This window comes from Podarcis bocagei (genome assembly GCF_964188305.1).
Source record: "Podarcis bocagei genome assembly, chromosome: 9".
NCBI lineage: Eukaryota > Metazoa > Chordata > Lepidosauria > Squamata > Lacertidae > Podarcis > Podarcis bocagei.
Genome location: NC_138134.1, coordinates 7,236,949 through 7,253,224, shown reverse-complemented (window position 1 = coordinate 7,253,224; position 16,276 = coordinate 7,236,949). Strand labels below are relative to the sequence as shown.

At 48.1% G+C, this 16,276-nt stretch overlaps 2 protein-coding genes across 4 annotated transcripts in view; both read left to right on the top strand.

Annotated features, from left to right (window-relative positions):
• The window catches only part of LOC308594631 (uncharacterized protein), a 133,228-nt gene that overhangs the window by 44,505 nt on the left and 72,447 nt on the right, over positions 1–16,276 (top strand). The window lies entirely within an intron of this gene.
• Positions 1–16,276, top strand: part of CCDC33 (coiled-coil domain containing 33) — a 154,973-nt gene that overhangs the window by 92,388 nt on the left and 46,309 nt on the right. For all 3 annotated transcript variants that reach the window (XM_081207621.1, XM_081207619.1, XM_081207620.1), the window contains one exon: positions 2,320–2,439. In XM_081207621.1, coding sequence (XP_081063747.1) covers positions 2,320–2,439 — 120 coding nt within the window. The remainder of the gene's footprint in view (positions 1–2,319; positions 2,440–16,276) is intronic.

Here is a 16,276-nt window from a genome sequence, read left to right as displayed (position 1 = left end):
TCTCGCGAGCACAGACTCCAGGGATGGAAGAGGATCTGAGAGCGAGAAGAAGCAGGACAAGTAGTCCTTCTTCACAAAGCATGTAGAGGGACTTCCAGAGCAGCACGCCTACATTCGGGTGGGGATCTGTGCTCCTGCTGTCTCGAGGCAGACCCAGTGTTGGAGAGAGGCAGAAACAGGCGACAAGGCGTAAGTCACCCAACCTCAGGGGGGGATCCTGAGGGCAGAGCCCATGGCAGCGCGACAAGGGGTCTCCCAAAGCGAGAAAACAAAGTATATAGCCAAGAAGCAGGCAGGACCTCTGCACAAAAGGGTTAATTCCCTCTCCGACACAAACACCCCAAAACCTGGCGAGGCAGTGCCAAACTCTTCAAAAAGAGAGAGACTGTTAAAAACAAGACGTTTTACTCCCCAAAACAGAGTTTGGCTTGAAATAAAGAGGGGATCGCAACACAGCACAGACAGCTCCTGTTATAATACCCCACGAAGCGTTTGTTAGGAGCAAAAACAAACACCCCAAAGATTTAAGGAAATTGCGATAAGAAAGAGATGGAGATTTTTTGGGAGGGGGGCAGAACCTAGCTATCTGCAACACGATTGGTCAGTTAAGTTTTTTATTTCCTTGATTTAGGGGGGCAGCTGCCCCCCCACGCCCGTCTAGCTATGCCCATGGGGACCGCCAACCTGGAAGACTTTGAAAGAGGATTGGACGAATTATTGGACAAGAGGGCTATCATTGGCTACTAAACCACGATGACTATGCCTCTACAGTCTGAGGCAGCCCTAATGAGGCATCACGGCCTCTAGTCACGGCGGCAGGAGGCTCCGAGGGCCACTTTGCCACCAGCCACCCGCAGCGGCCAATTTGGCGAGTTAGGGACGCATTACAAGGAAATGAGTCGGACGCATTTGCTGGGCACGTCAACGAATGCCGAGGGAGCTGGTGGAGATTGGCTCCTTTCGGGAATGATTGAAGTTTTTGCGCTCGCTGAATCCGCTCCAATTAGAGAGCCACCCCTCTTTGCTTAAGGACCATCTGCCGAGTGTCTCGTTTGTTTGCACCGTTGATGAGCTTCAGACAGCAGCTTCTAGTTGATCTGTAGGGCCCTGCCAAGGGAGGAGAGGCAGCCGCTCCCAAGCCAAAAGCAAGGTGTCCAACCTTGTCGCTGATCTGGGGCGGACAGTGATAGGAGGATGTGATGGCTTATTCCACGGGTAGGCAAACTAAGGCCTGGGGGCCGGATGTGGTCCAATCACCTTCTAAATCTGGCCCCCAGACAGTCCGGGAATCAGCGTGTTTTTACATGAGTAGAATGTGTTCTTTTATTTAAAATGCACCTCTGGGTTATTTGTGGGTCCTGCCTGGTGTTTTTACACGAGTAGAATGTGTGCTTTTATTTAAAATGCATCTCTGGGTTATTTGTGGGGCATAGGAATTCGTTGGGTTTTTCCCCTTCAAAATACAGTCCGGCCCCCCACAAGGTCTGAGGGACAGTGGAGCGGGCCACTGCTGAAAAAGTTTGCCTTATTCTTTGCAAGAAAGGGGTCTGTGCAAGTACATACATGTGTACTAGAATTTCCCAAGTCAGACGTAGACACCTTGTGTGCTTGTTGTGTGACAAGCCAGTGTTCACCAATTATTGCTTTTTCTGCTAACTGTTAAAGACCCAGCAGTCCAGCTAGGAAAATCACTTGGCAATCTTTGAGACCGAACTGAGACCCTAATTTTCTAAATGCAAACTGAACTGAATTTCCCCCCCTCCCAATTTCCCTCACATTCTGATTCTCCGTTGACCTTGTCTCCCGGTCCTGCAGACCATCACCACCCTGCAGCCCAGCCTCGACAGTTTTCCGCAGAAGTGTCTGATGTTTTTGAATAAAGCTAACGATATTGATGGTTGTCATGATTTGATGATTAGTTTTACAGTTTTCAAAACAGCATCTTCATCCATACACGGGTTTCAGGGCTCTGTACGTAAAAAATGCAACTAGTCCTATACAGTGGTACCTTGGTTTAAGAACAGCTTAGTTTATGAACAACTTGGATTAAGAATGCTGCAAACCTGGAAGTAGGTGTTTTGGTTTGTGAACTTAGCCTTGGAATAAGAACATGTTTCGCTTCCTGTTGAGTGTGTTCCATTTGTAAACTGAGTCCCCCACTGCTATTGAAAAGCACGCCTTGGTTTAAGAACGCTTTGGTTGAAGAACGGACTTCCGGAATGGATTAAGTTTGTAAACCCCTGTAATATTGATACAAAATATTAACCATTATCCATGCAATAATGAATATTGTAATGTTCTGCATTTCTTATTGCACAGAGGCCAGACCTGTTTTTGACATCATCCACCACAGATGGCCTTCCTGTCCTGGATCCAGAACTGGTGGGGCAGCTGGGGACCATCAAGGAGCCCTGGACAAGTATGGTGCCCCGAAAAGAGGTGAGTGATTCCTTTTCCTTGAGCTACGTGAAATATGGGAAGGCCTAGCGCCAGGGCTACAGAGCTGTATTTCCCTTGAAGTTAGAAATCACTGGGAACTTACGGTGCCTTTGCAACATCTAGCAAAGGTAAAGGTACCCCTGCCTGTATGGGCCAGTCGTGTCCGACTCTAGGGTTGCGTGCTCATCTCACTCTAGAGGCCGTGAGCCGGCGCCATCCGAAGACACTTCCGGGTCACGTGGCCAGCGTGACGAAGCTGCAGCTGGCGATCCAGCGCAGCACACGGAACGCCGTTTACCTTCCCGCTATAAAGCGGTCCCTATTTATCTACTTGCACTTTGACATGCTTTTGAACTGCTAGGTGGGCAGGAGCTGGGACCGAAAGACGGGAGCTCACCCCATCGCGGGGATTCGAACCGCCGACCATACGATCAGCAAGTCCTAGGCGCTGAGCTTTTACCCACAGCGCCACCCGCGTCCATTGCGATTTGCAAGTACAAAAGCAGAGCACATGGAAAGTAAGCGCACTCCTGAAGTAAGCAGTTCGACTGCTAGAACTGCGTCAATTTGTATTTTTTTATTTTTTCAATAATTTTTATTAAGGTGTTCAGTCCTGCAATACAATATGAAAAAGGGAAACAGATACTAAAAGAGAGGAAAAAGAAGCACACAAACAGCAGGGAGAGGATTAAGTACATATATCTGAGGCAGTGGACTCACCTGGAAAATATATATTCCAGGAGAAGTGACAAGAGCTTATTTCTGCAATTGAGCGTGGTGGCAACTGATGGAGGTGCCTTTTTTTCCGTGTGTGTGTGTGTGTGTGTGTGTGGTCAGATGGATGGACGTGGGATGGGAAGACCTGCACTGTTTTGTTGCCCTGCCTCTTTCCTTTGCTTCTTGGGATTTGGCGGCCATTTTCTCGCGTGCCATGAACCTCACAGCAGCCATTTTATGACTGGCACCCATGGCACTTTCTCAGAATTCCAAATGTGCCCGCTACCCCCAAAAAAAAGTCGGATGAAGAGTGAATGCAGAGCTCTTTTCAGGGGCAGGGGCAGCACATACATGCTCCTCCGCCAACTGCCTGAACAAGGTCTGTCTTGTTTCTAGAAACTCAGATCTCCATTGCAGGCCAGGCATCCATTGCAGGGATCCATCACTGGGCATGTGCCAAGGTCCACATTCTTCTGTGGGGCCCACTGTTGACTCTGTGCACCTCCCAGCATGCCTCCTTCTCATCTGCTCACCTGCCCTTTCAAAGCAGAGCCCTGCTGGATCAGGCCCCATCACAAGGACACCAGCAAGTAAAACAGGAGCACAAAAGCCTTCTTCTCTTCCAGCAAGTGGTATTTGGAAGCACTGCTACCTGTGACCACGAAACACAGCAGAGCTATCGTGACTGATAGGCGTTGGTCACAGAATCCAAGAATGACAGAATTACAGAACTCTAAAGCTGGAAGGTCTCCCCCCCCCCTCAAGGCTCACCTAGCCCAACCCCACCACAAAATAGGAAACAGGGAAAGACTCTACGACAGGTGGCCCTCCAAATTGCATCCTTCGAGGGAAGGAGAGTCCACTGCCACCTTCAACAGCCCAAATTCTGCATGAATTTGTCCAATCCTCTTCTAATCCTTTGTGGCTTAGGGCCTCGTATTTACAGGACCACCTCTCCTGGTCTGCCCCGCAGAGGACCTTAAGGTCCATGAATAATCACAGTTTAGAGGTCCCGGGCCCTAAGGAAGTCTGATTATCCTCCACCAGGGCCAGGGCCTTCTCAGTGATGGCTCCGACCTGGTGGAATGTTCTGTCCCATGAGACCAGGGCCCTGCAGGATTTAACTTCCTTCCGCAGGACCTGTAAGACAGAGCTATTCCGCCTGGCTTTCAATTTGAACTTAGCCTGATCTTTTATTCCCCTTCCTTACCTCCCCCTCCCCTTTTTATGAAGATTACCCATTCTGGGATCCCACAGCTAATTCTCCCCTGGTCTCCTCGCTGGCCCAAATAGGACTAACTTAGCCAGCTAGCCCTGGTGATTATCTAATGTTTATTGGATGGATTTCCCCCCTAAATTGATTTTAGAATTCTGAATTGATTGTTATTCACGTTTTATACTGAATTTTATGCTGTTTTTTTGTTGCATCAATTAAGTATTTTAAATTTGTTGTTAGCTGCCCTGAACCCGGTTTTCTGAAGGGCAGGGTATAAATAAAATTTTATTATTTTTATTTATTAAAGCCTTCTAGGTTGGTGGCGAGTTCCACAGTTTAACTCGGCGCTGCATGAAGAAGGACTTGGTTTTCTCTCTCCTGATAATATAATTTGAGAGGAGAGGAAGCAGGTTCCTCTAACTTGCTGGCCAATCTGCCTTGGTGGGGTGGGGGGAACTGTGTATTTTGGTTCATGGGGAGGGAGGGCAAACGAAAGGAGAGTCAGGGGTGGTCTTTCTCGGGAGGAGGGACCTGCTCAAGCGCCCCCCCCCCCAAAAAAACCTGGAATTGACAACTAGTAGCAGGTATTGTACTCTGACCCCATTAAAAAGGAACAGCAGCCTATGTCTGGCTGTATGAGTTTCAAGGCTTCCGGCACAATAAAGAGGCTTCAGTTCTGAATCCATTTAGCTAATTCTTTCCTATTACAGCTGCATTAGTCTTTAGACCCCAGGCTTTCCCCAGAACTCGTATCTTTCAGGACTGTGAATATACGGCTGACTTCATCAAACCTGGGGGATTGATAAAATCGTTACTAGTGCCTCAGTCACTAAGTGAAGGTCTCGCACACCTCATCCGTCTGGATTTTTAAAAAATAAAAATAAAATAGCATGCCATTAAAATCTGGTTATTAAATGCCCAGGAAGAGGAAAAAAGGGTGCAATGGCAACAGCTGCATTTTAAAAAGCACTTTAAAAATAGGGAATTTACACACAGCAGAATTTGACATTTTTGCATCCTTGGCCCAGATGTTCCAGAGCAGCCACAGATCCTGATCTGCCACAGTTGCTGTCTGAACCAGAGAGTGGTAATCACAGAGCTCTGCAAGCGTTGCCCTAATAAATGTGTTTGTGAGGAGAGAGAATGAAATATTATTATTACGGTGATTATTTTAATTTATCACACCCCTTTCATCCTAAGGTCCCAGGGCAGGCTGCAATCATTTCAAGTAAATAGCACTGAATAAAAATAACAATAATGTCTAATGAAAAGTAACAGTTCATATAATAGCTTATATTGTATTTAGGTTTTCAGTCTTTCTGCATTATAAAACTTCAGGATAAGGATGGTGAAAGCATGGGTATTGGAGGCACAGGGGTGTGGTTGTGTGGTTGTGCATGAGAGAGAGGGCATTCACATGGTTTGGTTTAGCCTCCTCCCCATTTCCGACTCTAAATTTATCCTCCAAAGCTTTTGCTAACCTTCCAGCCACCTGCAAGCACAAGAAATAAAGGGATCAAACAGCTATTTGCATCCCTCCCCAAATGGCTATTAGCAACGTGTGTGTGTGTGTGTGTGTGTGTGTGTGTGTGTGTGTGTGTGTGAGAGAGAGAGAGAGAGAGAGAGAGAGAGAGAGAGAGAGAGAGAGAGAGAGAGAGAGAAACAGCAGGGCTAGAGGGGGTTAAGCACCCCCCCTTCAGAGCCCCTTCCCCATATTTAAGGCAGCAGTGTGAGGCTGTTACTTACTGACTTTTTCCACCTGCTGCTTTGATTGAAGACTTTAAAATCTTATAAAACCATGCAGAAGATTCCTTAGTAAGCTGTGCGTCAGTGGAGCTTGTTTCTAGAACGGTTTTGGATATCTGCATTAAGTTATGCAACTGTGAAGCTTCGGGGTGGTAGGTGTGAATAGAGAGATTCTTTCGGTGGGTTTCCCCCATTATATCTGGTTTTGTGTGCTCTTCTTTCTGCCCCTCCTCCCAAAAAACACAGTTTCTCTATAATCCAGAAACTAATGCTTGCATCTGCAACGTGTTGATTTAAGCAATGGATTGATTGTAATGCAAAACCACGACAGCACTGTTTCCTCTTCACAAAGCAACGTATTTTTTAATGCTGCAGAGGAATTTGTATGGGTTTAGCGCACCCTGCTACCTTCATTGTGATGCCGCCGCCTGCTTGCTAACCGCTGGCTCTCTCTCGGCTCGTGCAACAAGCACATCCGTGGCTTTGGGTTCTCATTCCACATGCCGCAACAAAGCTGGCAATAAAATGCAAGAAGCTATTTTTTGCTCCCCCTGCACCCAGCATACAGATATCCAAACCCCACTCACTCAATCTACAGAACTTTTTTGCTTTGCCGTTCATTGCTGTATGGAGTTAATTTTGACCACGGCTTAATAGGAAAAAAACACAATAAACGACTTGATGCATCGCGGCTGGACAGGAACCAGCCCAGCATGTGAGCGAGTGGTGCTCCAGCAGGGGGCCTGCAGCCTAGTGGGTGAGGAAGCCTTCTGAGTAAAGGTAAAGGACCCCTGACCGTTAAGTCCAATTGCGAACGACTCTGGGGTTGCGGCGCTCATCTCACTTTACTGGCTGAGGGAGCTGGCGTTTGTCCACAGACAGGTTTCCGGGTCATGTGGCCAGCATGACTAAGCCGCTTCTGGCAAAACCAGAGCAACGCACGGAAACACTGTTTACCTTCCCGCCAGAGTGGTACCTATTTATCTACTTGCACTTGACGTGCTTTCAAACTGCTAGGTGGGCAGGAGTGGGACTGAGCAACGGGAGCTCACCCCGTTGCAGGGATTCGAACCGCCAACCTTCCATTCGGCAAGCCCTAGGCTCTGTGGTTTACACCACAGCGCCACCTGCACCCCTGCCTTCTAAGTAAAAGGTAAAGGGACCCCTGACCATTAGGTCTAGCCGTGGCCGACTCTGGGGTTGCAACGCTCATCTCGCTTTTTTGGCCGAGGGAGCCGGCGTACAGCTTCTGGGTCATGTGGCCAGCATGACTAAGCCGCTTCTGGTGGACCAGAGCAGCGCACGGAAACACGTTTACCTTCCCGCCGGAACGGTACCTATTTATCTACTTGCACTTTGGCGTGCTTTCAAACTGCTAGGTTGGCAGGAGCAGGGACTGAACAACAGGAGCTCACTCCATCTCAGGGATTTGAACCGCTGACCTTCCGATTGGCAAGCCCAAGAGGCTCTGTGGTTTACACCACAGCGCCACCCGCGTCCTTGCCTTCTGAGTAGTTCAGAGCAATTGGAAAGTCGGGGCTGAAAGAGATGGTTTTGTGCTCTAGGGTTCATTGAAGGAAAATGCTCATCTAAAGCACAGTACAGGGGTTTGCGGTTGACTGTGTCCTTGATCTCTGATGATGCCAGAGGCAGCAATGTCTCTGAATACCAGCTGGTGGGAAAGGCAGAAGAGGAGTGGTCTCTGGTGCTCAGGTTGTACTTGAGGTATCTGGGTAGCTCCTTCAAGAAGAGGATTCTGGACTGGATGGGCCATTGGCCCAATACCTCAGGGCTTTTTCTCAGCCAGAACTCGCTGGAACTCAGTTCTGGCCCCTCTCAGGTGGGCGCCATTGCCATTCCAAGAGAATGTTGCGTTCCGGCTCCTCTTTTTCTAGAAATATAGCACTGGTTCTTCTTATGTTAAGAATGCCACCCTCAGTCTGGAAAAGGTCCTTGGGTCTGGGGTGGGGAGCCTGTGCTGGACTCCAAAGGTCATCCCTGCCTATTGGTCATGATGGCTGAGGCTGATGGGAGCATTGACTCCCGAACCCTGCTTTAGCCAAACTCATCAGAACTGACTTAGGGCATCTGAAAAGAAAGAATAATGTGAGCGTTTTCCAGAGGAAGCCTCCTTTGCTGTTGCTGGGTTTATTTTCTCACGTGGCCAAAGCTGAAGACAGACATTATTATTATTACATGGGCTAGAATTGAAGCAGATGTCTTCAGTGTTATCATGGGCTGTAAATGGTATCCCAGCCCAGGACCAGGTGGCCGGGGTGGGGGTGGGAACCACTATAAAGGTCCAAAAGAGGTCCATGTATCTTGGTAATAATAATAATAATAATAATAATAATAATAATAATAATAATAATAATAATAATAATAATAATAAAAAATTATTTATACCCCACCCATCTGGCTGGGCTTCCCCAGCTACTCTGGGCGGCTTCCAACAAAATACTAAAATACGGTAATTCATCAGACATTTAAAGCTTCCCTAAAGAGGGCTGCCTTCAAATGTCTTCTAAAAGTTTGGTAGTTATTTTTCTCCTTGACATCTGGTGGGAGGGCATTCCACAGGGCGGGTGCCACTACTGAGAAGGCCCTCTGCCTGGTTCCCTGTAACTTGGCTTCTCGCAGTGAGGGAACCGCCAGAAGGCCCTCGGCGCTGGACCTCAGTGTCCGGGCAGAACGATGGGGGCGGAGACAAAATATGTATTTCTTGTTCAGTGCACACATCGTTCTGAGTAACAGTTTGTGAACTTGTGCCATCAGCCGAGCATTTCAGATCATTTCCAACTCTGTACAAATGTTTGCTTCCACACAAACAGTGCAGTGGTGTACAGTCGCATTTGTATGTTTTCGTAAGCAAAGTTGTCATGTGATACACATTGTGTGGTGTTACACATACAAGTTTACTGTTTAAAGTGTATGGTTAGTTCAGCTTATATTTTAGATATTAGTCATTAGGATCTTAATATTTTCAACAGGTATGCATATTTTCATATTTATTATTAGCATGAACACAATACTGCACATTTATTATGTATCCCAAGTAAATATTTTTAGCTGATCTGTCCTTGCTGGGGGGCCTGAAACATTTTTCCCTGGGGTCCAGACCTGCTCTTGGGGGCTGTGTCCTAGCCAACACGAATCTCAACATTGCAGAGAAGTAGCGCAGTTTGCAAGGCCCTCAGCCACAGCCCTTTTGCAAAGGCTAAGCTGGGTTCGTGTCCCATTGCTTTTTCCTTTTTTAGAGAAATGCCTTGTACCCTGGGCATGGCAAATGAGGTTCATCATGACCTGCAATCTTTCCTGACTCTTCCAACTTTCCTCTTGCGAGCTGAATGACACGGGAGTCCCAGATCGCAGTTTGCATTTGTGATAGAAAACGTTGATAATCTTGCCTGCTGTTAGGAGCAAGAGGCAGAAGGAGTAAAGCAGATGGTGTGGGAATCTGGCTCTGGGGAGAGTTTTCACACATGCCACTCCAAGCACCTTTCAGCTGCACTCACACTTGTCTGTTTGTATGTGTGAATGTTGGCATTGCGAGAGAGAAAGTGGAATGAGCCTTTGATCAAGGTGCCAGTGTAGGTTTTACAGTGGTGCCTCGCAAGACGAAAAGAATCCGTTCTGCGAGTCTCTTCGTCTTGCGGTTTTTTCGTCTTGCGAAGCAAGCCCATTAGCGGATTAGCGCTATTAGCGGCTTAGCGGGCTTAGCGGATCAGCTGATAAGCGGCTTAGCGGCTTAGCGGATCAGCTGATAAGCGGCTTAGCAGATCAGCTGATAAGCAGCTTAGCGGCTTGGGAAAAAGGGGGGGAGGGGGAAAAAACCTGCAGGAACTCGCAAGACATTTTTGTCTTGCGAAGCAAGCCCATAGGAAATTCGTTTTGCGAAGCACCTCCAAAACGGAAAACCCTTTCGTCTAGCGGGTTTTCCGTCTTGCGAGGCATTCGTCTTGCGGGGCACCACTGTATTATAAAATGCATTCAACACACAGCAGCAGCCACCAAGGCCCAGGGCCTGAAGTTCTTATGGCCGTCACTGCTTTTAGTAGCAAATTCAGCTGGTGCGTACTGATGGGTTGGAGTCTCTATGGAGGAAAAAAAAGAGGGAGGAGGAGGCGGTACAAATATTCTTTGGAGGGACCCAGAATAATAATAATAATAATAATAATAATAATAATAATAATAATAATAATAATAATAATAAATTTTATTTATATCCCGCCCTCCCTAGCCGAAGCCGGGCTCAGGGTGGCTAACAACAATAAAACAGTACAAAAGTACAGCACAAACAACAATCTAAAATCATTCATTATAAAATTAATTAATTCAAGCCACTGGCAACCATTGGGCCAGAGCTCCGCGAAGATTGCCGAGGGAGGGAGTCAGGCTGCGCCCTGGCCAAAGGCCTGGTGGAACACGTAGAGCGAGTTACAATAATCCAGTCTGGAGGTGACCGTCGCGTGGATCACAGTGGCTAGGTCAGGGCGAGAGAGGTAAGGAGCCAACTGCTTAGCTTGGCGGAGATGGAAAAATGCCGCCTTTGTTGTAGCTGCAATCTGCGCCTCCATGGAAAGGGAGGTGTCGAAGATTACACCCAAACTCTTAACGGACGATGCTGGCACTAATTGCGCCCCTGCAAGAGATGGGAGTTGCCCCCCCCCCGCAATCCCATCTGAAGAAGCTTCAGAACCACAAGTAAGAAGGGGGGAAAGCAAATTCATTCCCCCCCACAAAGTCAGTGAGGACTGAGCCTACTCAAGAGCCACAAAATGATGGCTATCAGCTGGAAAGGGGGGGAATTTATGGCAAAGGAAACACATATTAGCATCAAATCTGTGCAAAAATGCATGTTTAAGCTGTAAGAAAGAAAGAAAACCATAAACATATGCAGTAATGGGGTGAACATGGCTAGAGTGTGTGACGTCCACCTTCCCAGACTATACTCTGTCATTTTAACCTGTCAGTCTGCATACCGAAGGGTTTCAACAACTTCCTCATATGGATGAGGGATGGGAGAATACTAGCAGTTCCAGTACCTCTCAATTTCTCATTTTCCCACTCACACACTTCCCCACATCCATTTGCATTTTTTTTTAAAAAGTCCTCATGAAAATTCATCAGCATTTTCATGCAAATTTCTCCTAATAGGCACATTTTGCCTAATATACACATTTTGCAAAGCAGGTTCCCCTAATATAATGCCTTTTTTCTATGTTACCTTTTCTTTGTGAGTTTCACTAATAGATGTCTCTTTATTCACGCTTTGCCACAGCATAGGCTCTTTTGTACGCATTACATGGCTAGAAGACTCCACTGCAAAATTCAGAGAAGGGCCAATTTGGAAGGACGTTTCTATGTTTCAGTTTGCGTGTTGTTTCGGGAAGTGTGGATTAGGCAAATTCACCTATCAGTACACACTGAATCGGCTTTCTGCCTAATTCAGATGTGTTTCCATACCCTCCAAATGCCCTGATTTTTCCAGGACTATCACATAATTCCTAAATCATGGCTTCTGACTTGATCCTAGGTAAAGTTAAAGGGACCCCTGACCATTGGGTCCAGTTGTGACCGACTCTGGGGTTGCGGCGCTCATCTCACTTTATTGGCTGAGGGAGCTGGCGTACAGCTTCCGGGTCATGTGGCCAGCATGACTAAGCCGCTTCTGGCAAACCAGAGCAGCGCACAGAAACACTGTTTACCTTTCCGCCGGAGCGGTACCTATTTATCTACTTGCACTTCGCGCTCTGGAACTGCTAGGTTGGCAGGAGCAGGGACCGAGCAACAGGAGCTCAACCCGTCGCAGGGATTCGAACCACCGACCTTCTAATCGGCAAGTCCTAGGCTCTGTGGTTTAAGCCACGGTGCCACCTGCGTCCCTTGACTTGATCCTAGGCCCCCTCAATTTCCCCTGGCCAGCAGACAGGGGCTGCGGCAGGAGCTCCAGTCATGGCAGCATTGGGAAGGGGGAAGGTGGGCTCTAGGACCCTGCTAGTGGTCTCACACCTTCTGACCCCTCCTCTTTCCGCTTTCTTCAGGTGAGGGAGAAGGGGCTTGCCCAGCCAGGGTGCCCAGTGGCCTCCTCAAGGCAAACGGAGGAATTAATGGGTGCCCAGAAGGCCTTTCCAATCCCCACCCTACATGGCACCTTTGCCATGTTTCCATGCAGTATTGAAGTCACTCGAGCTGTCCTGCTCTGGGGCTGGGATCCCATCCTCTCCCCACAGCCCTGCCTTCACCCTCAACAGGACATTGCTGTAGTGCCCGGTCTTTGCAGCATCCCTGGATGCCACACACACACACGGGTCTGTTCTGCACGGGTCCATTGTCAGATGGAAACTGAAAACATTTGACAGGTGACATGGCCAGCCTGGGTGAGTGGAGAGGCGTAGAGATCTTTTATCTCAATTTCCAGAGACATTCCCCACTTTTCCTGCCTTCTGTTTCTGCCTTCGGCCTGCTTTCAGGGCAGGGCACAAAGCACTTTGGGAGTTTCCCTCCTTGCTCAAGTCGCACATGTATTCTACAGCTAGAGCAAATCATCCACAGGCATCAGTATTCCTGGCTCGTCTCGCACGCCCCCTAGTAACCTACTGGGGGATTTTCCAATTTGGAAGACGGTATAGCAAGATCCTACAAATCTACTGCTGGCCTTGCATGCCACTGGTGCCGCCACTCTGCCAAACTAGAGATTGTCAAGAGCAGTCCAGGCAAGAGGCTGTGAAAGTCAGGGTGGCTCCAAGATTCACGAGGCAGGATCTTTTCCGCTTGACATCCATTTGCAGTTGTTACAGTGCCATCTAGTGCCATTTAGAATCAATGCCCGTGCATTCAGCATAAAGCATGCACCTCCCTGCTCCATTCAGGCATTTGTTCTGACATGCAATGCTTGTCATGTGCAGGAGGGAGCAAGGAGCGTTGCTGCTGCCTTCATCTCCGGACTACCGGCTTCCCATGGCCTCCCACAGCGGTTGGTCGTGGTGAGAACAGGAGGTTGAACTAGGTGGGCCACTGGCCTGATCCAGCGCAGCCAGGCTCTTCTTATCCTCCCTGTATTCTCCTGACAAAATGCATTTGTCATGCTTCAGTTCTGTGCTTTTATGTGTGATTGAAGAGGCTTGTTACCGGGGATTTTGACCCCCTTCCAGCTGTAATCATTCCTATTGTCGCTCTGAGCTGGAATTGGCTCCTGTTTCAGGGCCGGAGCAACCGAGCAAAGCCCATTTGGCGAGGAGGACAATGGAAGCTAATGCATTTCGTGGAGCTGGATTGCACCAATCTTTCCCCAAGCTTCTCTGCGCTACAGCCCTTAATCCTCTGCGATTAGCTGCCACCTGCCGCAAGGCTTGTTATTACCAAGGTGGAATTTTGAGGCTGATCCCTTTTTGCTGGCTTTCGATAAATGGCACCTTGAAGAGGGATGCCTGAGTAAGACGAACTGGGAGGAGAGTCAGAGAAAGGGGGATGGGGGAAGGCTGCAAACCCCTCAGATTGAGGGGTAGGTGTCACTAAGGCTGTCATTCTGTGGACACACAGGAATCTGTGTTGCAGAGCATTCCACCAAGTCAGGGCCACATCTGAAAAAGCTGTGGCCTGGGATCTCCAAGATGTTTTAGTTTGAAGACTGTAAGGTCCTCCGCGGGGCATACCAGGAGAGGCGGTCCCGTAGGTACGAGGGTCCTAGGCCGTATAGGGTTTTAAAGGTTAAAACCAGTACCTTAAACCTGATCCTGTACTCCACCAGGAGCCAGTGCAGCTGGTATAGCTCTGGGTGAATGTGATTCCACAGCAAGGACCCCATAAGGAGTCTCGCCGCGGCATTCTGCACCCGCTGGAGTTTCTGGGTCAGTCTCAAGGACAGCCCCACGTAGAGCGAGTTACAATAATCCAGACGAGACTTGGATTTTGCAGATTCCCCATGTATTCCTATGAACTTTGTTGCATATGCTCTCATTCTTCAAGAGCCTGCCTTGGAAATTGGCGGGAGGGGGAGAGAACGAGTCCAGGGCACTTCTGGTAGGTGTAACTGAGCTGTTGTGCAGCATGGATTGGAAACTGGCTGAGTCCTGCCTAGGCAGCAGAGCGCTGCAAAACCTCGTTGTTGCACTTGTCATGGAACAGTTGATTGGTGCCTGATTTACTGCTAATTCTGTAAGCCAAACAGACCTTTTTAAGTGCTAATTAACAGCCCAAACGAAAGGAGCTCATTAGACGTTGTTGTAGCTAGCTCGCTAACAAGCCCAAATTATTTTCTGCTAATTAGAATTCTGAGCCAAGCAGGGTCTGCCAGCCAAACTGAAGCAGACAGAATATGAGCAGAGTATGGTGTATGTGAGAAATGTCATATCTTGGCATATTGAATGGTGAGGGGGAGAAAGAGAGAGAGATGTCTTTATTTTCTTTTTGCGTCATTAACCCCCAATGGCATATCGGCATTATCAGTGTTGAATGAAGCATATCCCAGCCTTGTAGTACCAGCTGACCTTATGCTCCATGAGTAAATGGATGTACTGCCCACCTTGGGCCAGTAAATAAAACCTGCAAAGTCACTGTCATTAAAATATGTAGGCTCAGTAAACAACTTTCAAGGATGAGAGAAAAGGTTGTTATTATTATTATCATTATTGATTAAATTTGTATTCCGCCCTTCATCCGCAGATGCCAGGGCGGTTCACGACATTAAATGACAGTATAAAAACCACAAAATACATAGTAAAAGTAAGACCAACAAGCCAATAATCCCATAACACATTGAAAAGGGCATCAGATGTCAATCAACCAAAGGCCTGGTTGAAGAGGAACGTTTTTTCCTGGTGCCTAAATGTATATAATGAACATCCCTGCGGGGAGAGCATTCCACAGACGGGGAGCCACTGCAGAAAAGACCCATTTTTGAGTTGCCACCCTCTGGACCTCTTGTTGAGAAAGCACATAAAGAAGGGCTTCAGATGATGATTGCAGAGTCCGGGTTGGTTTATATGGGAAGAGGCGGTTCTTGAAGGATTGTGGACCTGAGCCGTTTAAGGCTTTATAGGTCAAAAGCAGCACATTGAATTGGGCCCAGAAGCTAATTGGCAGCCAGTGCAGTTGGACCAGGATTGGTGCAACCTGGCCGCCAAATTCTGCACCAGCTGAAGCTTCCAAACCATCTTCAGAGCCAGCCATACATATAACGTATTGCAGTAATCCAACCTATTGGTTACCAGAGCATAGACAACAGACATTACGCTATCCCCGTTTAGATAGGGGGGCGTCTGGGCCACCAATCGAAGCTGATGGAAGGCACTCTGAGGCCACCTAAGCCTCAAGTGACAGCAAAGGACCCAGAAGATCCAGCTGCATGCCCACTCCTTCAGAGGGAGTGTAACCCCATGAAGAGCAGGCAACCTCCCAGCCATCCAGTCTAGGGAACTACCCACCCAGTGCCTCAGTGACAAATGCCATCATTCCGGACAACCAAAGCAGCTTGTGTGCCAAAACCGGGCCTAAACACTGATTGAAATGGATCTAGAAAATCAGTTTCTTCCAAGAGTGCCTGGATCTGGTCTGCGACTCAAGAACCTTGCCCAGGGAGAGAAAAGCAACTGACCAGCAGCTACTTTTCTGAGTCCAGGGATGGTTTCTTGAGGAGTGGTTTCACCACTGCCTCCTTCATATAGGCAGGGACCGCCATCTCTCGCAAGGAGGCATAAACCACTTCCCTGGTCCAGCCAGCTGTCCCCTTCTTGCTAGTTTTAATCAGCCGAGAGGGACAAGGGTCCGTAGTGCCCTGACCGATCCAAGCACCTTGTCCTCATCCTTGAGTCTTGGATGAACTGAAATTCATCCAACACAACAGGGCAAGACAGTGCTCTGGACACCCCATGAGATTAATCTGCTATAACAGCAGAGTCAAGATCTCTGTGGGTGCAAGCGATTTTATGCTCAAAACGCTTTGCAAACAAGTCACAGTGAGCTACCAACTGTTTGGTCACCTCCTTTGGGCCAGCCTGTAAAAAGCCCAGCACTGCCTAGAAAGAGCTCCGCCAAACAACGAAATGAGAATGCAAATGTAGCAAAGAAGGTATACTTTATTGCCTTCACTGCCACTAGGTAGGCTTGATGATGTCCAGCTGCATTCAACCAGAACTTTCGTCACCTGTGTTTGAGCTG